Source organism: Mus musculus, chromosome 5 (genome assembly GCF_000001635.26).
Source record: "Mus musculus strain C57BL/6J chromosome 5, GRCm38.p6 C57BL/6J".
NCBI classification, from domain to species: Eukaryota; Metazoa; Chordata; class Mammalia; order Rodentia; family Muridae; genus Mus; species Mus musculus.
Window position 1 is genome coordinate 131,068,253 of NC_000071.6, and position 25,460 is coordinate 131,093,712.

At 44.8% G+C, this 25,460-nt stretch overlaps 1 protein-coding gene and 1 long non-coding RNA gene across 3 annotated transcripts in view; one reads left to right on the forward strand and one right to left on the reverse strand.

Moving 5' to 3' along the window:
• Window positions 1–25,460, reverse strand: part of Galnt17 (polypeptide N-acetylgalactosaminyltransferase 17) — a 433,180-nt gene that overhangs the window by 193,910 nt on the left and 213,810 nt on the right. The window contains exons 4-5 of the mRNA NM_145218.3: window positions 17,645–17,819; window positions 13,286–13,483 (exon numbers count right to left, since the gene is read on the reverse strand). Coding sequence (NP_660253.2) covers window positions 13,286–13,483; window positions 17,645–17,819 — 373 coding nt within the window. The remainder of the gene's footprint in view (window positions 1–13,285; window positions 13,484–17,644; window positions 17,820–25,460) is intronic.
• Gm40338 lies at window positions 16,425–20,555 on the forward strand. Of its 2 annotated transcripts, XR_868570.1 has the most exons (3): window positions 16,425–17,388; window positions 18,560–18,702; window positions 19,750–20,555. It is a non-coding gene; the product is annotated as a predicted gene, 40338 (long non-coding RNA). The 2 variants fall into 2 exon arrangements; XR_001784987.2 differs by lacking the exon at window positions 16,425–17,388 and having other exon boundaries at window positions 18,158–18,702.

Genomic DNA, 25,460 nt, shown 5'->3' on the forward strand with positions numbered 1-25,460 from the left:
AGGAATATAGAAGACATTGGTGCTGAGGGTGATTTGAATTCTGGAGATCATTCTTATGAAGTTTTGGTGAAGAATGTTGCTGCTTTTTGCCCTTGTACAAGAGTCTGCCTGAGGCTAAGGTAAAGTAATTTATAGTAATTGTATTGACAAAGGAAGTTTCAAAAAAGCCTAGGCTTTGTTCTGTTTTACTCTCATGAACAGCATTTTGATCAAGCATAGCAAGCTTAGAAAGAAAAAAAAATACAAAATGTATGGTTCAAGTAATAAAAGGACTCCAGAAAATGTAATGAACCTAAATCCTGTGTTCAAGGATATTAAACAGATTAAAGGAGTGGTGACTTTGGGGGAAGATCCCACCCAGCTAAGTTTATTGTTTATGTTTTTGCAGTCAAACTGAGATAGTTATATCTAGGCTGTTATTGTTTTCATTTGGACTTTTCATCTGATGTGAACTACAATCCAGAAACGGAGGGCACACCTGCGACACAAATCTTGAGGCTTTTGATCTGGATTTTGAGGAGCTATGACAATGAGAAGCTTAGGCCCAGGCATGGTGAGTGGTACACATACCTTTAATTGTAGGAGACAGAATCAAGCAGATTTCCAAGATCAAGGCCAGTCTGGTATGGAGCAAGTTCCAAAAAAAGTGGAAAGTTTAGGTCCAGACCTGGTAGTACACATCTTTAATCCCGGCATTCAGAAGACAGAGTCATGCAGTTATCTTAGGTCAAGGTCAGTCAACAGAGCAAGTTCTAGGACAGCCAAGCTTAGGCAGTGAAGGAGTTGGAAAACAGAAAGTTGATGATGATGTAATAAAACAAGGTGGCCATGTTCTTGTTCCAGCAAGTAGCAGAACTTGGCAGCTTCAGCCATGTAGTTATGGCTTTAGAGTCAAAAATGGAGGGGACTACTGGGACAATTGATGCTGGTTAGCTCAAGTTAAGAAATTAGTGGTGATTAAAAAGAGACCAGCATCACTGGGGTGAAATCTTCTGGGAAGTGTTTTCTGAGAGCACGAAGAAGCTGTGCTCTAGAGATAGCAAGAGACACCTCATGCTGCAGCTGGACTTTGGTAATGTGTAAGAATCACCCAGGTGGTACAGGTTTTGAAGGCATGAAGGAAGGGATCATGGAGAGTAACTGAGTCTTGCCCTGTGAGAGAACAGAGAAGGCTATCGGTGAAGGTATAGACTCAGCTGTAGTTGAAGGCTCATAACTGAAGAGGTCATGCAAAGAAGTTTAGGCTTGGCACCATGAAGGGAACCTATGAGAGGCTATTGGTAAAGTGTAGTTGCAGTGGAAGACTCCTGCATATTGGAGATGCCAGTACCATGGGATGATCACCAAGAACAGCAGCGGCAGTGGAGTGGAGGCAATTAGAGCCTGGAGTGTTACAGAGAACAGAGCTGGATGTGACCCAAGCCCTTTGGAGGAGCCCAGAAGATCATGTGTGGAAGGAAGTTGCCTTGGAGACCCCAAGATGTTAGAGATGTCAGAGCCATGGGATACCTGCTGAAGAAAGCTGCTAACAAGGTATGGAGCCAGTCCAAAAGAAAGAAGTTTGTTGCAGTCAACAAAGATGAAAAGAGTTGGAGATCTGAAGAGTGCTTTGACATCAGACATGGAGATGCAGAGTTTGGAGTTTGCCCAGCTGGTTTTTGGTCTTGCTGTGGTCCAATATTTTCTCACTATGATGTTTTGGAATGGTCATATATATCCTGTGATGTTGGAGGTATGTGATCTGCTTTTCAATTTTGATTTTATAAGAGAATACAGTTAAGTGATTGGATGAATCTCAGAAAAGACTTTGAACTTTGGACTTTTAACATTGTTGAGACTGCTATAGACTATGGAAACTTTTGAAGTTGGACTAAATATATTTTTCATTATGCCCTGGCTAGGTATGACTCCCATAGATTCATATGTTTGAACAAGCCTATGGGAGCCAGGGAGCAGAATGTGGTGGTTTCAGTATGCTTGTCCCAGGGAGTGGCACTATTAGAAGGTGTGGTCTTGTTGGAGGAAGTATGTCACTGTGTAGGCAGGCTTTGAGGGCTCCTAGGCTCAAGCTCTGCCCAATGTAGAAAATAGTCTTCTGGCTTCCTTAAGATCAAGATGTAGAACTCTTGGCTCCTCCAGCACTATGTCTGCCTGGACACTGCCATGTTTCCCATCTTGATGATAATGGACTGAACCTCTGAACCTGTAAGCTAAAACTAATTAAATGTCCTTTATAAGAGTTGCCTTGCTTCACAGCAATAAAAACCCTAGCTAAGACAAAAGTTGTATGCCACTGTCTCCAGTTCTGTTTACTTTCTTCTTGACCTAACAGAAATGAAATGGTCATATATTCTTACATTGCAACAAACAGGAAAGTAGGTAAGATCTTTCTTCAAAGCTAGCTTTGTGTCTACAACACCAGTTTTTTAAATGTAAGGTTTAGTAAGAGCCATGGTAAAGTTGTTAGCTACTCTCTGGGTTGCTGTGACCAAATATCTGATGTCCTTGTCAAGCTTTAATTGTCAACTTGATGAAACATACAGTCATCTAAGAGAAGAGCCTAAGCTGAAGAACTGTGCATAACAGTTTGACCTGTGACCATGTCTGAAGGGCATTGTCTTGATTGCTAATTGATGCAAGAGGGTTCAGCCCACAACCGGCAGCACTATTCCCTAGGCAAGCTATATAAGAAAGCTAGCTATGCGTGAGTCTGTGAGCAAGCCAGCAAGCAGCTTCTCTTCATCAGAGGGAATAAGAAGTTAGCCCAAGTTACTTTCTGCTCTGAACTCAAGCTGAGAGTCACACAAATGTACCTTTTGGTCTTTGAGAGTGAAGGAATAAATGAGGAATGGGAAGAAAAGTCAGGAGAAGGAGAGCATGTGGAAGGGTTAGTAACATAACACATCCTGGAATTATCTGGAAAGGGGATTGAGGCTTGTGTATGAGGTGCAGGCTTGTCATCCCAGCTACTTGGAAGGCTAAGGCAGGAGCATTGAGGGTTTGAAGCCATCCTGAACTTCACAGAGAGTTTGAGATCAGTCAGGGAAACTTAGTAAGACTCCATCTCAAAATGAAAAACAAAGGTCTGCAGACCAACATATTTTAGTGGGACAAGGTCCTGGGTCCAATCCCCAGTACTATATAGAGGAATGAACAAAGTAAAAGCTGTAGGGGCCGGGGAGATATCCAAGTGGGTGAGAGCGCTTGTTATACAGCATAAGGATCTGAGTTTGAATCTTCTGCACCCACAGTTGGGTGTGGCAGCTGCACACAGGTCTGTAGTTTTAGTAACACGAGAGAAAGGGACAAGAGGATCCCTGAGACTGGACAGCCACTAGCCTAGCTCCAGATGCACTGGGAGACTTTGTATCAAGCAAATAAGGTAGAAAGTGATAGAGTGGGATACCCTATGTTCTTCCCTGCCCTCTACAAACCTGCACACATGTGTGTATACTTCACATAGGCACACACTTCACACCCCAAAGAAAACCTGAAAATGGCTACAGCCCACATTTCCCACAGCTGGACCCAATCTCCTGCAATAGAGGAATGAGAATCCCACTGATCCCCCTTTGTCAAATCAACTTGATAAAATTAATGGTACCCTGCTTTCCCAATTTATGTCCGAGCTATGCCTCAGAAACCTCACTCTTAACTCAAGGGTAAAGTGTCTCCCATTTTAAAAAATTGCTCACTTTTAAATAAAGCTCCTCTACTCTGAGGCAGCTCACACCTTGGGAGCTCTTTGCTGAGGTAAAGGACCATTTCTTTTGCTATGAGGTTCAGATTAATTTATCTGCTACTGCGAGCCCTCAGTGTTTGCTGATGGAGACAGGTCTCTCCCCACCTTGTCAAATGGAAGAGTGATTCTCTTGCAAATGTTGCTAAAGCCTCAGGGCACTACCTAGGAATTTTGCTTCCAATAGAAAGCTGTGTAGTTGCAGCCCCAGCATTCAGTGCAAAAAGGGAATAGTGAGCTAACTCGGGTAGGTATTCAAAGGACCAGACAATGTCAAGTGTTCTAGTTGATTTCACTCCAAAGCAGTGTGTTCACAATGACTGCAAACATGCTTCCATATGGTCATAAACAGTTTCTGGAGAGGCTGGCATGGGAAGAGGGTACTGTTTGGTTTCCTGTACCCTTGACACCTAAAAACATCGCTCCATTGGACAGGCAAGATGGCTCAGTGGTAAAGATGCTTGTTGCCAAGCTTGAGGGTTCTATTCCAAAGACCCACACCGTAGGAGAGAAGCAGCCTTCTGACATCAACACTCGTGCCATAACACTCATGCATATACACATGCACACGTGTTCCCCTCCCACACACACAATGAGTATGAAGAAAACGAGGAAGAGGAGGAGAAAACAGAGCCCTATGAGTAGGAGGTTGTGGAATGCCTACTGTGCAGGCTAAGCGAATGGCTAAGAGATATCCAGAGACCTGACGAACCATGATGGGCTTCATTTTGTCCAGCACAGATCATCTGACCAATTTCCCTTTCCTCTAGACATGTTGTCCTTCAGCCTGTCTTAATCCATCACTATATGGCAACACTGGTACCCCAATGCCAGGAAGACCAACAGCCCCTGCCAACCATGAACCAAAAGTTCTAAACTCACACCAGAATAAGTCTTTCATCCTCTTTGTTTATTTGTGTGTTTGTTTTCTTGTCCAAGAAACTTGTATCTTTTAGGCTGTGGTGAGAAAGAACATTATGGCAGAGGGTATGGTGGAGGAAAGTGGCTCACTTTATGGTGGCCAGGAAGTAGGGGGAGGAGGAAGATAAAAGAAGGTAGACATGAAGAAGGAGGAAAAGAGTAAAAGGAAGAGAAGAGGAGGACAAAGAGGAGGAAGAAGAGGAAGAGGAAGGCAATGAGGAAGAGGAAGGAGGAGGGAGAGGAGAAGAAAGAAGGAGGAAGAAGAGGAGGAGGAGGAGGAAGAGGAAAAGAAGAAAGACAGATTAAATGAAAGAAAGAACTTGAGAGCAGAAGTCCATACGAGAAGGAAGGAGAGAGACTGAGAAAGGGAGAGACAAAGAGAAAACCAGAGAAAGAGCGAGAACAAGCAAATGAGAAGAGCGAGAGAGCAAGAAAGCACCAGAGAGAGAACAGGAGAGGGACACACACACACACACACACACACACACAATGAACCAGATACAAGATGGGACCTCCTAGAAGCCCATTCATCAACAGGTTAATCTACCTATGAAGTTAATCAAAGCACTCTCAAGTGATGCCACCATCTGGGGACCAAACCTTCAACAACTATGAGACATTAGAGATACCTGACATCAAAACTGTAACACTGCACAGGGAAAATTCTAATGTTAATTGAGGTTCTTCCTCCAACCCCACTCACAAAATCCATCCTCCTTCCACAAATCTCCACTAACTTAAACAGTGTCTATAGTTAAGCCATATGTGTGTGTGTGTGTGTGTGTGTGTGTGTGTGTGTGTAGGAGATGTGGAAGGGATGGAAGTGGGTATGCAGGTATGCAAAGATGCAGGTATGAGCATGCCCATATGGAGTCCAGAAGTCCAGAGGTTGACTTGACACTTCATTCCTCAGGTGCCATCTACCTTGTTTTCATGAGGCAGGGTCTAGACTGACCTAGAGTTCCCCCAATTTGGCTGGGCTCACCAGCTAGCTAGCCAGCCAGCCAGCCAGCCTTAAGGAATCTCATCTCTGCCAGCTCTTGGATTGTAAGCCCAAACTAACAGGCCAGGCCTGTTTAACATCAGTTCTGAAGGCAAGATTACAAGCACACACACACACCCCCCCCCCGCCCCCAGCAACCTCCCCAGCTCAGTCTGCAAACTCTTTCAGGGTAAGAATCCTATCATCTAACCAGGACTGTCCCCGTGGAAGTACCTACCATAAAGCTGAGCTTAGTTAATGCTTAAAATATATATGCTGATACATAGAAAAAATATATATTTTAAAGCCAAAAAGAAAAAAAGCTGCTTTGTCACTTGAAGGGTTCCTCTTGTGTAAGCCTGTCATGTTCCCCCTCTCGGGAGAGAAAAGTAGCCTTCTCCCCTTCCATATATCTTAGCACAGAATGTGAAATCTCAGCAGCTCTGCACATCCAGGGCAATTCTTTCAACTCAACGATGCTCACAGGCTCTGACACTCCCGTACCTTATAATTTATCCTGAAATTACATGTTGGATTAAGGATTGCTAATTGTTACTCATCATCTTGAATTGGTTATTAACGAGCAGTGTCACTAATTACAAGGTCACCTAACACAGAACAGGGAGGTCCCGCTGTCAACTCACAGGAGATGCCTAGTGAGGTGCTCAGATGAGGTTCCAAAAGCAAGGTGCAGTGAAATTCTCCCTTCAGACACCATACCAGCACATGTTTCTGGTCCTCTCCTGGTAAGAGTCTGGGGAGGGGGGTCCCACAGCTGGAAAGAGATGCTCAGATCAGCAGATGTAAAGTTGACAGCTCTGGAATTCAGCTGCTGGACTGAGCCAGCATTTATAAATTCATGGTGCACCCAGTTTAGAGTCCTCGAGGATAGATATGTGCTCTCTCTCTGCTCTCATTTGGCTGATTTTCCATGTACATCTACATAATGTTAAGACAAATAGGATTTAGTTCATTCAAAAGAATTGTATTCACGTGTGCACACACACTTGAATGTAGCGTGCAGGTGCATTTTATATGTGTGTGCTCATGCTTGTGGAAGCCATAGGTCAACCTCAGGTATCCTTTATGATACCATCTACCTTGTATTTGGAGACAGGCTCTTTCATTGAACATGAAGCTAATAAAGTTGCCTAGGCTGGCTGGCCACAGACTCCCAGGAATCTACCTCCTTCCTCCTCCTTCCAAGCCCAAACCAACAAAGCCACCTATTTTCTTACATAGTGTCTTAGGAATTCCACTGCTGTGAAGAGACACCATGACCATAGCAATTCTTACAAGGACAAAACATTTAATACACTAGTGCCACTCCCTAATAGTTAAATGCCACTTGTTATTTTTAATCTGTGTATATATGTGTACACGTGTGTGTGTGTGTGTGTGTGTGTGTGTGTGTGTGTATGTGATTGTCAGGACAATCTAAGTTGTCAACCCTCACTCCCTGTCTTGTTTGAGACAGGGTCCCTTTGTTGTTTGCCGCTGTATCCACCAGAGTACGTGGTCCACAAGTGTCATAGTAGAGTTTTATTGCTGTGAAGAGATACCATGACCACATCAACTCTTATAAAGAAAAGCATTTATTTGGGGCCAGCTTACAGGTTCAGAGGTTCAGTCCATTGTCATCGTGGCAAGGAAATATGTCTGCTTGCAGTCAGACATGGTGCTGGAGAGGGAGCTGAGAGTTCTACATCTTTATTGGCATGCAGCAGGAAGAGAGAATGAGCCACTGGGACTGGCTTGAGCTTCTGAAACCTCAAAGCCCACCCCCAGTAACACATCCTCCAACAAGGCCACACCTACACCACCAAGACCACAGGTCCTTATCCTTTCAAACAATGCCCCTCCCTATGAGCCTATGGGAGTCATTTTCATCCAAACTACCATAACAAACATCCAGAGAATTTCCTATCGCTGCCTTTCATCTTACTGTACCGGTGCTGGGACTGGGTCTGAAGAGATGCCTCAGAGGTTGAGAATGCCTATGGCTCTTGCTGACAACTCAGGTTCAGTTCTCAGCATCCACATCAAGCACAACTGTGAGTTACTCCAGCTCCAGGGATCTGATGCCCCTTCTGGCCACCAAAGGCTACTGCGTGTACAGAGTGCACACAAACTTATTCAGGAATATTCCCGTAAGCATACAAATAATCAATAAATGCATGGAAGCCGGGTGGTGGTGGCACACGCCTTTAATCCCAGCACTTGGGAGGCAGAGGCAGGTGGATTTCTGAGTTCGAGGCCAGCCTGGTCTACAAAGTGAATTCCAGGACAGCCAGGGCTACACAGAGAAACCCTGTCTAAAAAAACCAAAAAAATAAATAAAATAAAATAAATGCATGGATCTTTCTTTAAAGTACGGAGATTACAAATGTGTGTTACTGCATCCAGCTTCAGGAGGTTCTGGATAATGAAGCCCACATACAAAGCAAGTGATCTCTCCCCTGAGCCATCTTACCCCCAGCCCTGCATCTCCACTTGGAAGCATGGTACAGACTTTGACATTTGAAGTCAGATTTCACAAAAGATCTACTAATGGTTTCTCTTAAAAAGTCCAGGCACCTCAAGCTGAGGATATAGCTTGAGTGGTATAACATGTGCCTAGTGTACACAAAGCTCTGGGTTCTAGCCCAGGTATTACATAGTCCCAGCATTCTGAAAGTGAAGGTAGGAAGATAAGAATTTAGTCATCAGCTTCAAAACAAGTTCAAGATCTGGTCTCCATTAGATCACACTTCAAAAGAAAAAAAAAAGTGTATGTATGGCTGAAGACTTGGCTCTGTGGTTAAGGGAGCGTGCTGCTCTTTCAGAGGACTTTTGTTTCATCCCTAACATCTGGGTGGGGCAGCTCACAACCAACTGTGTTAGGCTAACCTTTCTTCACATTGGTATGTCTCAGCATGAGAGCTAAATTCTGGCAGGATTTTGCTATTGTCAGGTGTGCGCCCCATCACTGGGTTTTCTATTTTGCAAATATTTGTCCTTCCTCACCAGCCTAAAGGTAGTCTAGTGATGTCTTGCTGCTGATTGGTTATAATAAAGAGCTGATAGCTAGGGCAGGAAGGGGGAGGGCAGAACTTCCGGAGACAGAGTGATGCAGGAGAAGGAAGCAGAAGCAGAAGATGTGAGAGCAGACATAGATGGAGCAGGCATGCACTAGAGCCGAGGAGAGAAAGGTACAGAGCTAGCCAGGTGGCAGGTTGTAGGCTAGATCATCAGGTTAAGTAAGATGAGCTAGCTGGGAGACTACCCAAGCAAAAGGCCTAGACTTTAAAATGTAATAGAAGCCTCTAAGAAATCTGATACCCCTTTCTGAACTTTAAGGGCACCTATACACATGTGGAATAAAACTCACATAGATAACATGTACATAGACACTAAGAGAAGAGTTTTTAAAAGGCTGGGGAGCCAAGCATTTTGGTTCTCTGTATGGTATCACATGGGGCTGGGAGCAGTTGCCTCCTTGGGCAGGATATATTTTCTAACCATCCCTAACTCCAACCTTTATGTTCTCTTTGAGGAGGTCACTTCAATCTCACTTGAAGCTCAGCTATAAACAAGCAAGGACAGAGAACCAACAGGAAACCCTGGCAAACAGCTCTTTAGGTCAAATGAAAAGGACGATATAGGCTAGACTTCTTGATGCAGGTCTGTCAGCTGTTCTGGAGGTTGAGGCAGGGGAACACAAGTTCAAGACCTGTCTGGCCTAAAGAATGAGTTTGAGACCAGCATATGTAACTTAAAAAGACCCTGCCCTCAAATCCAAAGTAAAAATATAAAAGGGCCATGATGTAGCTCAGTGGTGGATCCCCTGTGTAGTGCTCATGAAACCCTAGCTTCAGTACTTAATACTAGAACAAAAGAAAGAAGTGAACTATGTTCCCTTAAAGCAAAACTTTGCTGTTTTTATTTACATGCACATATGTGTGTCTGTGATTTATGCACATGAGTGCAGTGCCATGGAGGCCAGAAGAGGGCGCTAGATTTCCTGAAGCTGGAATTACACATGGTTGTATGCTGCCAAATGAAGACTCTGGAACCTGTGCCTGAGGTCCTCTGCCAGAGTAGCAAATACTCTTAACCTCTGCATCATCTCTCTAGCTCCTGGGGTAGAACTTCTTATATGGCATCTCCTACCTGGAAATCTGGTATTCAAAGCTTTACCTAGTCTATGCTATTTGGAATACGACAGGCTCTCTGTCCCTTTAATGGACTACAGACATAACCACTAGCATCTTGGCATCATTGGATGGAGGAGAAATTACCATGGCCTCATGATTAAGAAAGCACATTATATCAGCTTAATGACATCAGAAGGCCCATAAAACTCCTTTCCGACAATTAAATCTCCCCATCAACCATTAACAAATTAAGTGCCTGATAAGTAAAGATGCACGCTGAGGAGACTGCCGGTGCATGCTTCCATTCTGTACATCAGAGAATCATGTAATATTAATGGCTTAGGATCGCAACTCTGTGTTCTTGAGTCTTTAAAGTGCATATTAATCATCTGGTAATGTGACAGTAACTTGTGAGATACAAGCTATAGTTTCACCCAGAGCCTTCCTATTCAGACTAGCCAATGTCTGTGGGCCATTCCATCTAGGCTAAGGGTGTATGTAGTTTAGTGGTGGTGGTTTTGCTTAGAATCCTTCACTGAGGGACTGAAGATACATCTCAGAGGTAGAGCAAGTGTCCACTGAGGAGCAAGAGGCTTGGCTCAGTGTAAGAAAGCATGCCTAGGGGCTGGTGAGATGGCTCAGCGGTTAAGAGCACTGACTGCTCTTTCGAAGGTCCTGAGTTCAATTCCCAGCAACCACATGGTGGCTCACAACCATCCATAATGAGATCTGACTCCCTGTTCTGGTTGGTGTGTCTGAAGATAGCAACAGTATACTTATTTATAATAATAAATAAATCTTTTTTTTTTTTTAAAAAGGAAGCATGCCTAGAACCCCCCATCAAAGAGCTGGGGTGGTGGTGGTTATGAATCCACAGTAGAGTTCTTCTAAGAACCCTCCCACCCCACCCCCATTCAGGAATTGGGGGTGTGGCTCAGGAGAAGCACTTATCTAGAATTTTACAGTTGAGGGGCTGATGCATGGCTGAGAGGGAGACCACTTGCCTGGCGTACCCTAGTGAAGGGCCAGCAGCAGTGCTCTTGCTTCATGATCTCACACACACAAAGGTACTTGGCTATGTGTGTTCCTCCCTGTGACCAGTTCACACCCCACCCCATTGTACCCCCTCACATTCTTTCAGTCACAGCTGGGGACCAGCCTCTCCCTGTGTCAGAAGGGCACTAGGGAGTAAGGCTTATTTGGTGAAAAAAGTGTGAAACATAATGCAAGTTCTGAAGGCCACTGAGTCTCCACATGCTCCCTATTACAGATGGAATGAGTATCTATGGGGGTTGTACCTCGGCTCTCAGACAACACCTCGGCCATGAGCCTATCTATGTCTTGAAGACAGTTAAGGAACCATCTTGGAGCATTGTAGGAGTAGCTGAGCTACAGCATTGTTTCCTTTGAGGCGGTGCTCAGACTCCACCTTCTTTGGTTTTTGATCCCCTCCCAGGCAACTTCTCAGCTTTTAGTTTGAGGAGGAAAGACTTCGCAAAACTTTTCTCCAGTGTGAGGGTGTTCTGTTGTTTTTGTTTTGTTTGTTTGTTTGTTTTTCTTTCCGCCAGTGATCAAACATTCCAACCAAAAAGCAACTTAGCAAAGGAAAGGGTTTGTCTGGCTCACCCTTCCAAGTCACAGTTCATCTCTGAGGGAAGTTGGGGCTGGAACTCAAAAAGGAATCGGAAGTAGAAACCTTGGAGAAAGCTATTTACTGGCTTTCTCACCAGTGCACCCTTAGTTACATTACTTATGCACTCTAGGACTACTTGCTTAGGGAATGGCTCTGCCCACAGTGGACTGGGTCCTCCTCCATAAAGTAACAGTCAAGACAATCTCCCACAGATATGTCCATAGGCCAATCTGAGACTCTCTTCTCAGATGACTTTAGACTGTTGTCAAACTAACAGTTAAAGCAACAGTTAAAATTAACTAAACAGTTAATATTAAAACAAACTAACAGTTAAAATTAACAGTTAATAGTTTAACTAGAATAGGTGGTTAATCTTGGTTGTCAACTTGATTGGATTGAGAGACACCTAGGACATTATTAAGGCACATCTCTGGATGTGTTTATAGAGGCATCCCAGAGAGAACTGATAAAGGGGAAGAGCTACCCTGAATGGCGGCAGCACTATCTCACAAAGCGGTACCTGGTTGAAATAAGAAGAGGGAAAGGAGAAAGGCAGCGGAAACAGACATATATTCATTCATTCTCTCTCTCTCTCTCTCTCTCTCTCTCTCTCTCTCTCTCTCTCTCTACCCCCCCACCCTCCATAGTGAAACCTTCTACATCTTATTTTCCTTAAGTTGCTTTTCTCAGACATTAATGATAGGGATTTTTTTTTTAAAGCTAACCCACTTTGTTTATCACAAGTTTGCAAACCAAGATGGAACCCATACTCACCTACAGAAAGTCTTTACTCCTGTTCTGTGCTTCCCTTTTGCTTTCCTACTGATACTGAAAATCTGCACTAAAGCCAGGCCAAGAGAAGCTGCCCTTCCCACCTCTAATGCCGGAGATAGAATTAATACTATTTTAAGAGTTGGGGGCAGGGAAGATGGCTCAGTGGATAAAGTGCACACACACAGGTACGTTCCTGGAAGCTCACTCCACTGGTCAGCTAACCTGGCTTATGCAGCAAAGTTCCATTCAGTGAGAGCCATTGTTTCAAATAAAGGTGCCTGAGGAATGATGTGACATCCTCTGATGTGTGTGTCACACACATGCACACATGCACACGCACATACACACATACACACACATGGACACATGTGTGCACACACAAAGAGTCAGTTTGGAACTGATAAGCTGGTTCAGCAAATGCAGGCCTTGCGCGTGCCTAAAACACTAACTTTGATCCCCAGAACCCATATAAAGGTGAAAGGAGAAAACTGAGTCTACAAAGTTGTCCCTAGGTTTCCACATGTTTGTAATGGCACAGGTATACCTTGCCCAATAATACTAATAAATAAATTAAAAATTGAAACAAAAATTCAGTTTGATGCTACTAGACAGAGGATGCGTCCAGCTGCACTGTTCTATACTTTGATATCTGGAACCTGTGACTAAGACATTGTAAGAAAAAAAAAATCTTTGCCGATGCCATTATATTACTGATGTCGAGCGAAGAGGTTGAGATAATTTAGTGTTTTCAGACAGGTTAACCAAGGGTAGGTAAGATCATAGAATGTGAAACTATGTAACACTCGAGGAAGGATGAAAAATTACATTATTACCAATTTTAAACTTTCATGGCAGCCATAGGAAAGCGGTGCCTAGGAACTGTAGCTGCTGCAATAAAACGCAATCGTCTCCCTCAGCAAGAAATTATGACCCTAAGACACCGCCGTTCCCCGAGGAGCTGCTTGCACACCACTGCAGCAGCCTTTGCTGGGGGCTCTTCCAGCCCTTCTCCGTGGCTCAGGTTTACCGTTGGGTCTGGAGTCTCACTACCCGGCTGATTTTGCCAGCCCCTCCCCCACCAGAGCATCCTTGTCACAGACCTGATGGGGAGAGAGGGATCTCCGGCGTCCCACCAGTCTTTTGGGGGGCTGATGTACATGCACCACAGCTCCCAGCTGTACCCGTGGGCGGAGTTCTCGTAGCGCTGCACTTCGAAGTTGTCCTGCTTGATGTTGTCGATGGAGGGGAGGATGACCCGCTTCCGGTTTTCCTGGATGCGGGACAGAACGGGCTCAGCCCTGCAAAGCAGAGAAGTCCCAATCAAACCTCTCCCCTGGTGCGTGCCTTGGTCAGCAGACTCCTGAAGCTACCCCAAAATGAAGAGATTCAAAGACTGGAACTCGGAAGGAAACTGAGGCACCCGTATGCACGTGAACTGCCCCAAGTTTGAGATTGCAACTACCGTATAGGTTTTTATGGTTTTGTTTTGCGATACATGGGCTCTTGCGTATCCCAGCCTGGCCTCAGAGTTGCTGTGTAAGAAAGAAGGAGCCTGAAGAACTGATCCTCCTGCCTCCTCTCCCCTGGGGCTAGGATGATAAGCATACACAACCACAGCCAGTTTATGTGAGGCTGAGGCTCGAACCCAGGGCCTCCTTCATGTTAGGCAAGCTCTCTACCAATCAAAATACAACCCTAGTCCAGTTGTGTTTTTATTTTAAGACTCTTCTGTTAAGTTGCCCAGGCTGGCCCTGATCTCCTGTGTAGCCCAGGTTGTCTTAGAACTGCCAATCTTCTTGCCTATATCTGCTGAGTGCTGGGATTAGAGGCACACAGGAGCCTCTCACCTAAATGCCTGGTTTATATAGTATTAGGGATAGAGCCTAGGACTTTGTGCATGTTTGGAAAGCACTCTATGGAGGGATCCATATCCCTGGATACTCTGTATGGGTTTTCAAATGTGCCTCTCATGCAGTCGCTCATAATAAAATCACAATAACGATGTCTGTGTGAACAGGAGAGGTATGGTGAGAGAATTAGCATGGAGGCTTATCCCTAGAAAGTGACAAACCTTCAAGCCCCTCCCCCATCTCTTTCTCCTTTTAAGGATTTTTTTTTTTCATGTAAAGGTGTCCATGTATAGATATGTGTATGTGAGTGTTCTGCCCTTGAAGGGCAAAAGAAGGTGTCAAGTTCACCTAGGGCTGAGCTCAAGGTGGTTGTGAGCCACCTGCCATGGATTCTGGGATCTAAACTCAGTAGTAGATACTGAGCCATCTCTCCAGGCCTTTTTATCATGAACACTCTTCCATCTCTGTATGATTGGCAGTTCTATATGGTTTTCCCCACACAGCACTGTTACTGTTTGTTTGTTATTTATCTCTCTCTCTCTCTCTCTCTCTCTCTCTCTCTCTCTCTCTCTCTCTCTCTCTCTCCTTTTCCTTTCGGCTGGGACTAAATTTCCTATCTCCAAATAGACCATTCCTATACTGGATTTAATAAGCAGTTTCGTTAGTTTCTTTGTGTGGGTGCGACTATTTTTTTTTGTTGTTTTCATTGATTATCTAATTGATTGCTTTCAAAGATCTGATTGGTCTGCAGCAGAAGGCTTGGAACTAATTAAACCCAAAGTCGGGCAAATCTCGACTCCCAGCTGCGCTTCCTCCCTCAAGGCTGCAGCCAGCGTGAACTGGCTCCAGCTTCAAGGTGTTAGCTGGCTGGCTTAGACCAGAGCAGATGGTCAAGCCACTGTGAGTCTGTGAGGCCGGATCACAGGAAGGAATCACTTTCTGAATTCCAGAAGCTAAAGATGGCTCACGTAAGCCGAGACATTAATCTTGCAGCTTGGACCAGAATGTAGACTTTGGAAAAGAGTCAAGTGGAAAATCCCATTTCTTTGTGCTCTTTGGAAGAATAATGAGAACGTACAGGCTGCACTGGTCTCTTTTCATTTGCAGCTATTGAATTACCTGTTGGCTCAGCTCATCTTTCTATTTAAAATGAGCAATAAAATATACCCTGGGCCGCTGACTGCCTTCGATACTTTTTACACACCGGTGGAGGTGGAAGCCAGAGGGAAATTAGTCTCCTCTGCTCTCTCCCCCCACGTCTTCACCGAAGAGATTCTCTTCGGGGGATGCCCTTGGCAGCCAGCAGAAAGCAGAGCTACCAAGCAGCTTAGCTCTGACGTCACCTCTTCTGAGAAGCCATTCCTAGTTTTCCCAGTAAGGAGGCTTGCTTTTTCTGATTTTATATATAATATAATGTGTGGGGTTTGTGTGTGTGTGTGTGTGTGTGTGTGTGTGTGTGTGTGTGTGTATGCGTTCACATGTGTGAGAGCTGTGTGCTCACATACATCAAAGCCAGAGGTCAAGGTCGGGTGTTATAGTCAAGTGCCTTGCCCCCTTATTATTATTTTTAAGGTTTATTTTTTATTTATGTATCTATGTGCATATCTGTGCTGCCTTGGAGCTGGCCTTACAGGCAGTTAGTTGCGAGCTGCCTGATGTTTGTGCTGAGAGATGAACTGGAGTCCTGTGGAAGAGCAGCAAACACTCTTAACTACTGAGCCATCTTTCCATGTCCTCCACCTTAGTTTTTGAAACAGTGTTTCTCGCTCAACTCAGAACTCATTGATTCCACTAGACTTGATGACCAGGCAGCCACAAGATACTTCTGCCTCCACCTCCCCCTGTGCTGGGATGTCAGGGGCTCACCGCTTATGTGAGTGTTTTATGTGGGTGCAGGGGTCAGCACTCAAGGACTCATGTTTACATCACAAAAATCTAACCAACCAACCAAGCAGTTCCCCAGTCCCCGTTTTGCTCTCTTAATTGAAAAAGAAAATTAATATTTTATGTTAGTCTTCAAAGTAATGGGTCTTATTATGGTATTTCATTACATGCAAACCATTACACTTTATTCTTTCTCTCTCTGTGTGTGGTGTATGTACACATGTATGTGCATAGATGTGCCTGCCTATGGAAACTAGGGGAAGGTGTCAGGTGGCCTGTTCAATAATTTTCCATCTTACTAACTCAAGACAGCCTCTCAGTGAACCTAGAGACAGGCTCTCAGGCAATGAGCCTCAGCACGGCTCCTGTCTCCAGCCATCACAGCTCTGGGGTTACAGGCAACACTCAGGGCTCTCCCTGGCTTTATTATAACATTGGTGCTGGGCCTCTGGATGCACAGCCTCATGTTTACACAGCAAGCATTTATCAGCCGAGCCATCCCCCCCCCCCCCCCAGCATGATTCTACAGCCCAGGAGAGCTTGGTCCCCTTCTCCATGACTTTTTCTCATTCCTGCTCCCCAACTTCACCCCAGGTTGTCCTGTGGTCATGTGAACTACTGCATCTCCTCTGCTCACCTGACGAATCTCTAATGCCCCCCCCCCCAATATAGGTGGGTGGGTGGGGCTTCAACATGTGAATTGCTTTCCCAAAGGGATGTGGACATGAGCTGAAGTTCTCACCAGTGTCGGAGATTCTGCCAGTCTGATCAGCTGTTAGGACTTCCATGACTACGCAGGTCGGATGGCTCAGTGGGTAAAGGCACCTGCTACTGGGCCTAACTATTTGAGTAAAATTCCTGAGATCCAGATGCCGGAAGGAGAGAACTAGTTCCTTCAAGGTGTCATCAATCTCCATACATGGTTTATAGCATGGGATTGTGGAGACTTGAAATGTTGAAGGTCACAGCTCCAAATTATCTTGGGCTATCTGCCTACTGGCTTGCTTCCCCTGGCTTGCTAAGCTACCTTTCTTATACTGCTAGCCTTACCTGTTGTTATTGTTTTAGAGAAATAACTTGTTTTTTTTTTTCCATTTTTTATTAGGTATTTAGCTCATTTACATTAACTTGTTTTTGAGACAAGGACTCGAGTGTCCCAGACTGGCCTTGAATTTACTAACCACCACAATGATCTTTATAGTTAATTTTGATTGTCACCTTGTCATCATCTAGAATCAAACCAGATGTCTAAGACAGTGTGTCTGTGAGATAATTTCTAGACTGGTAATTGAAGTGGCACAACCCTACCTAAGGGCTGGAGTCCTGGACTGAATAAAAAGGAGAAAGCTGAGCACCAGCATCCATCTCTCTCTGCTTCCCGACTGTGGACACAATGTAACCAACTGTCTCACCCTCCTGCTGTCAAGCCTTCCCCTGCTGTGATGGACTGTGCACCCTCAAATCAGGAGGTAACGTTTTTTTCTTTTTTCTTCTAAAAGTTGCCTTTGCCAGGTACTTTGTTACAGCAAGGAGAAAAGTATATTCATGATAACAATAACAGTGTCTAGAAAGCCAGCCAGTGATTTACTCTCTTGCTTTCTCAGTGACCTTCTCACCAAACATCTCTTTTCCATTCTTCCAGTGGCCCCAGAGGGGAAAACAGGTAAAATGGCCCACCTCCCAGATCCATCCCTACCGAGCACTAAGTTTTAGTTCATGACCTACCAGCCAGCAGTGAATTCCACGTGAGCATCGAAAAAGCCAGTGACCTGGCCAGTGGCCGCTTTCCAGCCCTCGATGCGTGCTCGGATCAGGCCTTCTCGCTTTTGATTGCGTACCACCTTCACCAGCCCAGGGTAGCGTTTGTGGACGTACTCTTCCAAGGGGGCCTTCAGCTCCTCTGTAAATGACAAAATGCAAGAAACGCATGAATAAGTCAACTCAGATCTGTACCCCAAATGCTGTGAGGGGATTGAATATCTACGTAGTACTAATGTAATAGCTAGGAATACTAACACCTGGTGGAGAGTACCAGAGTTCGGTTCTCAGAACCCACAGAGATGGCTCAAAACCACCTGTAACTCCAGCTCTAGGTGACCTGATGCTTTCTATTGGCCTCTGTGGACATCTGCATGCATGCACACATATTCACACAAACATATATGACGATATACAGATATGCATAGCTTAAAAGTATTGAAAATAAACATTATAAAACACCAGAAAGTTCTTTGATTGCAAAAAAAAAAAAAGGTTGGTGTGTGAGGAATTTTAACTCTCTGTAAGATAGGAAGTTAGAATACATCTCCATACACAAATCTAAGACAGCTGTGCTATGACGCACATGGATGGTTAACACTGACTGTCAATTTAACAGAATCTAGAATCATCTAGGAGGAGCATCTCTGGATTAGGTTGAATGAGGTGGGAAGGCCCATACTGCATGTCAGTGGCACCGTGTATAAGCTGCGGTTCTGGACTAAATAAAAAAGAGAAGGCCAATAGAGTCCCAGCATTCATTTCTCTGCTTCCTGACTGCAGACACAATGACCAGTTGCCTTGTGCTCCTGCCGCCATGCCTTCCCTGATAGGATGGACTGTGCCCTGAAACTGTGAGCCACAGTAAACTCTGTTCCTTAGGTGACTTTCATCGGGGATTTCGTCATATCGATGAGGAAAAGTAATAATACCAGATGAAAAGGAAGTGGTAAAAAAAGCCACGGAGAACTCAACACCCTTCTTGGCATGAAGCTAGCTCTGTATCCCTTGTGCAAAGATCAAAGGTGTGTGCCAACATCAGATTTGTTTGTTTGTTTGGTTGGTTGGTTGGTTTGTTTTGTGGAGTCTGAATCTCTCACTGAACCTGGATCTTGCTAATTCAGCTAGACAAGCCACCCAAGGAGTCTCAGGGAGCCTCCTGTCATCTCAGGACTGGAGTTAGAGGAATGCACCACTGTACACAGCTCTTTTATGTGCCTTTGCTGTAGAGAGTGCTAACAGTCCTTTAGCAGATGCTGTGAGGGTTCTTCGAATCTTAAGGATACTTGACAGCTTTTGCCCATTGAAAGGCATTTGGTTTCTGCATGTGTAGGGGCTGGCCTCTCTGCATCATGGGTTTGGTTCTTTAAAGATATAGCCACGTGGCACCTGGAAGAAGACAGGATAGTGTATTGATGAACAAGAAGTGAGAAAAGATGAGATTTGGAAGCTCCTGTTGGTCAAGGGCTGGCATGGTGGGAGGGAAAAGAGGTCTCTACATGGTCCTTCCACACTGAACCCCCATCTCACCTGTTCAAATGCTAGCCCTTCCACATCTGTAGTAGTTTGAATATGCTTGGCCCTGGGAGTGGCACTATTAGGAGGCATGGCTTGTTGGAGTAAGTGTGGCCTTGTTAGAGGAAGTGTGTCACTGTGTAGGTGGGTAATAAGACCTTCCTCCTGACCATGTGGGAGTCAGTCTTCTCCTGGCAGCCTTCAGATGAAGATGCAGAACTCTCAGCTCCTCCTGCACCATGCCTGCCTGGACGCTGTCATGCTCCTGCCTCGGTAATGAACTAAACCTCTGAATCTAAAAGCCAGCCCCAATTAAAAGTTGTCCTTGTAAGAGTTGCCTTAGTCACGGTGTCTGTTCACACCTAAGACACTACCCCAGGATGTGATCTACATACCCAGGGTGTGTGTAGAAGACAAAGGGCAACTTTCAGGCAGGCGTTCATTCTCTCCTTCTACCATATGGCTCATGTTGTCAAGGTTTCTGGCAAGCTCCTTTACCTGTGAGCCATCCCTCGGCCTCTCACAATTAATCTTATTTCTCTTCTTTTCCTCCACAGGGTTTTAAGAAATCTGAATGAGAATTGCAGAGCTGTGCAGATAGCCTGAGGAAGCCATGTCAGAGGTGACAAATAATGGGCACAGATGAAAGTGCTTCAGCTAGCCATACAAAGAAACTATTTGGAACAGAAGTATTAAGGGAGATGGTATAAAAGTTAGGCAGAGAGTAAGGGGACGAACACTCACCACTGCAGCACACATTTGCACAGAAAAATATAACACCACCGGGCTGGGGAAGTCTTTCACCTGTGCAAAGACTGATAAGCCTACCAGAACACAGTTAATATGGTGGCCAATTGGAAGTCCTGCCAGTGGCAATGGATTAAACACTATTCGTTTGGGAAAAAAAAGCATCTGAGAAAGAAATGGGGTTGTGGAGATGGCGCATGGTAAATCACTTGCTATACAAGCTTGACGACTCAAGATTGGATCCCCAGCACCCATTAAAAGCTAGGCTCGGTGACATGAACCTGTAATCCCAATGCTAGGTGGGGGAGGATGTAGACAGGAAGGTCCCTGAGGCTTTGTGACTGCCAGCCTAGCTCCAGGTTTAATGACGGATCCTGTTTCTAAGGATTAAGGTGGAAGATGATTAAAGAAGATACTGAGCATCAACTCCTGGCCTCTCTACTCAGGCCCCCATGGGAGCACATGTGTGCATGTGCGTGCGGACAATACACACGCACACATGTGCATATGAATAGAAAGAGCTGAGGGTGTTGCTCAGTGGCAGTGCATATCCAGGGCCTTGGTTCAATCCCTAATGCTGGGAGAAAAAAAAAATAAAGTTATTCTTAACACTTTATGTAAGTATTTTTTTTTCTCTCTCTCTCTCCTCAAACAAACTAAGGAAGAAAACAAAAACCCATTTCTGCAGAGATAAATGTTTACCTTCCAGGACTAGAGGAAATTCAATACTAAATTGGCCAGGTGCCATCTGGGAATCGTCGTGTGGCTGAAGGTTTTGATAAACAGTATTTGGGGGAGTTGGGGAGGGGGAAATGCCGCCCATGATCAGAAGGGAATAGCAAGGGAGGATCATCGGCTCCTTAACAATAAAAGCCACAGCTGTCATCCAGGCTCCGGGAGCGTGAACGGGAAGTGAGACGGGATTGGATAGTACAAACTAGTGGAGAAGGATGTTAGTACAGAATTCTATCCAGGCTACTCACCCTCCACAGTGTTACAGAGTGCGCCGCGGGTATTCCCTTGTCTCAGAGCCCTGGTTAGAATCAAGGACTAACCCAGGAGACTCACCTCAACCTACTTCCAAAATCAATGCAAGAAGCTCTGGTCCACATGCTCAGGGGCTTGGGAGATGGCCACTGGGTCAGGGGCTGGATGGAGTTTCATGGATCCACACAGTGGATCACCACACCCCTCCACCCTCACACGTCGTTAGGGCTCTGGGCTGAGAATAATCAGACCCTGCTCTCTCAAAATGTGGGCACAAGAAGAACTGATCTGAGCTTGAGAGTGTTCTAGAATGCACTTGCATTGCAGTCACTGGCAGGCCTGAAGTATAGCCTGAGAAGTGACGTGTGTGTGCGCCCACCTGCACTTGTCTGTGTCTATGTGACTATAAGGGCACATAACAATTAAACAAAAATCTTTAAAACCTACAAAGTATTTGTTTTTGAACTTTTCATTTAGATATGTTATTATTATTATTATTTTGCATTGTAATTGATGATGACAATGATGATGATGATGATGGAGAAGGAGAAGGAGAAGGAGAAGGAGAAGGAGAAGGAGAAGGAGAAGGAGAAGGAGAAGGAGAAGGAGAAGGAGAAGGAGAAGGAGGAGACTGCATTATGATTGACTACAGGTAACCAAAACTGTAGAAGGCAAAAATGCAGGAGGTGAGGGGTGAGTGACAATTATAATGCCCAAACCAGGTCTTTATTGTTGCTGCCGTCATCAGCCCCCCTCTCACCCCCCCACCAATGCTACTCTGATTACCGACGCCACTCTCTGCCCACAGCTGCTGAGTTAAGGGACCTGCTGCTCCCTAGGAATGTGTGGGTTGAGGCAGCTGGGGAGGAGTGAACAGCACATATGGCGTGTTCCAATTAGAAAACAGAACAACAGTGCCTGCCTTCAAGCCAGGCATCCTCAGAGTCCGAGTCACCCAGGAGCCAGTGAAAATGCAAGTTCCCTGGCTTGTCTTGAAGCTGGTGTAATACAGTCAGACTCGGCGCAGTTTGCCAGCAGCCCAGAGGAGAATTATGCCAACACGGAAAGTCCCAGAAGCACACATAATAGAAAAGTTACCATGTGCAACATCTGGAAATGTTCAGGTAGCACCTGTGGAGTCCTAGGACTGTATCATCACCCTGATCATGAATCCTAAAACCCCTACAGCCTTTCTCAACCTATGGGTCATGACTCTTCTATGGGGGGGGGGGGGGTGTTGTCAAATGGCTATTTCACAGGGGTCACCTAAGACCACTGAAAACATCAGATATATATGTGATGATTCCTAACAGTAGCAAATGAGCATAATTTTAAATGAAGTAATAATGAAAACTTATGAAAATGAAGTAGCAATGAAAATAATTTCATTGTTGGAGGTCACCACAGCATGAGGAACTGTGTTGAGGTGTCTCGGCATGAGGAAGGGTGAGAACCACTGCTCTAAAGACTTGCTTTCATTTACCAGCTGCCCCAGCCCTTGCTGACCACTGATAACTATTTCTGTCTCTCTGAATTTGCTTATTCTGGATAAGTCAGAAAGTTAGACTCACACAATACATGACCTCTTGTGTCTTCTAGCCTTGCTCATTTAAAAAAATACTTTGAAAACGCTTTATGTATCATTACTGTGGACAGGGAGAGATGTATGTGTATGTGTTGTGGCACGGTGTAGAGGTCAGAGGACAGCTTTGTGGACTTGATCTCTTGTTCCATCCTCGTGTGAGTTCTGGGGACTGAACTCTGGTCATCGTGCTAGTGCAGCCAGTATCTTTACTTGCTCACCGTCTTGCCAGCCCTTTGGTCTCTTCCAAAAACATATTCCAAAAAAAAAAAAAATTTATTACCTTAAAATTGTGTGTATGTGCTCCAGTCTATGCTTGTTCCATTCTGTTCCTATGATCAATCGCTCTGACCAAAGCAACTTAGGGGAGAGAAGAGTTCATTTGACTTACACTTTCAGTTCAAACCATCACTGAGGCAAGGCAGTGCAAGAGCTCAAACAGAGACCTGAAGGCAGGACTGCTTACAATTCCTCTGACCAGGGAACTCACGCACAGACAAGGAAGTACAGTAGGAATTATCAGAGATGCTCCTTGCTGAATCTCTGACAGGCTCCTGCTCATCTAGCTTATTTATACTGTTGGTAAATATTTAATATCAATCAGAGGTTTCAATCCCTCCTTACATCACTTGGTTCCAAGATAAAAGATATAAAATAGACACCTTTCAAGCACTAGAACTGGGCACATATAAACCCTCTAAGCTATTAGTATCTACTTCCCTATCAATAACCCTGAGTTATAATTTGACATGTTTTATCTGGGACACTCTTATTCCAATAGGCAAGCCCTTGTGGCCATATTTTCTTGATATACTAACCCTATGGCATCTTCTCCTCTCTCTACCATCTCCTCTTCCCCTGTGATCTCCTGCCTCAGACCCCAAGCCTGGGAACTAAAACTCTACCTATCTCTCTTCTGCCCAGCTCTAGGCTGGAGGCATCTTTATTCACCAATCAGGGGTAACTTGAAGGACAAGGTTACAAAGCATCACTAGGTGTACATGTGGACCTCATCTTCCCTGGGGCAACCAGGCCCAGTATTTCTAATTACAATACATAGCAACAGACCAAACCTCATCAGTTTTAAATTAAGGAACAAGGTTCACCCAATAAAGCCAGGCAAATGTGAGAATTCACTTGTAGGCCTAGACCTCTAAGTATAGAATTTAGCATTACAATACGTAGCAACAGACAAAACCTCAACATCATACAGTCCAGAACTACCTACCTAGGGAATGGTGCTGCCCACAGTGGGCTTGATCTTCTATATCAATGAAAATCAAGAGAATGTTCCTCCCCACAACATGCCTACCCCAGATTTGACCTGGAAATTCCTTAAGTAAGATTCCCTTCTCAGTTGATTCTAGACCATGTTAAGTTGGCCATTAAAGCTAAATAAATAGGACACTACCAATCAATTTCTCCATGGTTGATCTTTGTTCCTGGCTGGTCTTCTGTACTCTCTTCTGAGTCACCAAAAGCTGGAAGGATCAAATAGGACACTTAGATAAGATTCCTTCTCCCAGAAGGACCTTCCAGTGGAAACTGTTGATTATGGTCCACATTTGTAACCTTAGAGCTATAGTGGCGGAGCCAGAAAGATCAGGAGTTTGGGATCATTCTCAGCTATGATTCTCAGTCATTCAGACTGGATGAATGGACTGCCGCACCCCTCTCGGGGAAGCACCCAGTCCTTGCATCTTGTGAGTACCCCAGGATCATCCCAGGACCAGCCTTTGGCTGCACCCACAGTGAGGGCTCCCAGTTCACTGGGGTTCAATCACATTCATCTCAGAAGATAAGGTTTTATCACAGATATTCATCAGGACACTTTACATTTCTCAAGCATCATTTTTTTTCCTGAGATAGTTTCATATTTTATGTATGTGCAAATCAGCTCCAAAAAATAGACTTAAAATTCCAAGATTCCCAGGTGTGCATGAAAAGATCTTTATGCCTAAAATAACCAGCCCACTAAATATATAAAATGCAGCTGAACCAAGACCAATGACTAGCTAATCTTTACAGTCTCCTTGATTAGATTAAGGGTTACTGAGGCACATCTTTGGGTATGTCTGTAAAAGAGATTCCAGAGGTGGTTAGATGGGGGGGGGGGGGGGGAAACCCATCTTTAATGACTATGGTACTCTGCCACTGTTGTGTAGCCATTTCCCCCCAGGAAGGAGGTGGGGGCCTTGAGACTCAGGAACTAAAGAGACTTCACATGTCTGGAATGTTGAAAAGGACAAGACTCACCAGACTCTTCCTGTCAAGGTTAAAGATGCAGGAAAAAGTGGTAGGAGGGGTGATGGATTACCTGGGCTGTCTGGAGGGGATTTTCAGACCCATTGAGCTGCCAGCAAGTCATACAAGAGAGCTCCAAGGCTTTAGCCTTCAACATCATCCCTCTTGGTGTGATATTAGTGATTATTAGCAATACAACTGCCCTTGAGTCTGCTTCTCTAAGTTACCACTAACCCAAACTCCTGTTAGTAACATGAAAAAAAAAAAAAAAAACCCTCACTGGTTTACCAGTTGGACCTTGGTCCATCATACATTCTCACTGTGGAGAGAATAGAGGTGTGTGTGTGTGTGTGTGTGTGTGTGTGTGTGTGTGTGTGTGTGTGTGCGAGTGTGCGTGTGCGTGTGCGTGTGTGTGTGTGTGTGTGTGTGTGTGTTGAGTCTAACCAGGAAAAGTCATTGGCAATGCATGGGCTGCATGAAACAAAACAAAACAAAAAGAGCAAGCCCACTAAGGGTTGGCGTTCTGCTCTCTCTCTCTCTCTCTCTCTCTCTCTCTCTCTGATTCCTGTTCCATCTGGATCTGAGTGAGCCACCTCAAGTTTGTACCACTTGACACACTCTCTGTTGGCCACTGCATGTATCACCTCAGCTAAAAGCCCCTACAACCACCGTACTTTTCCCTCCATGATAAACCAATAACAACAACAA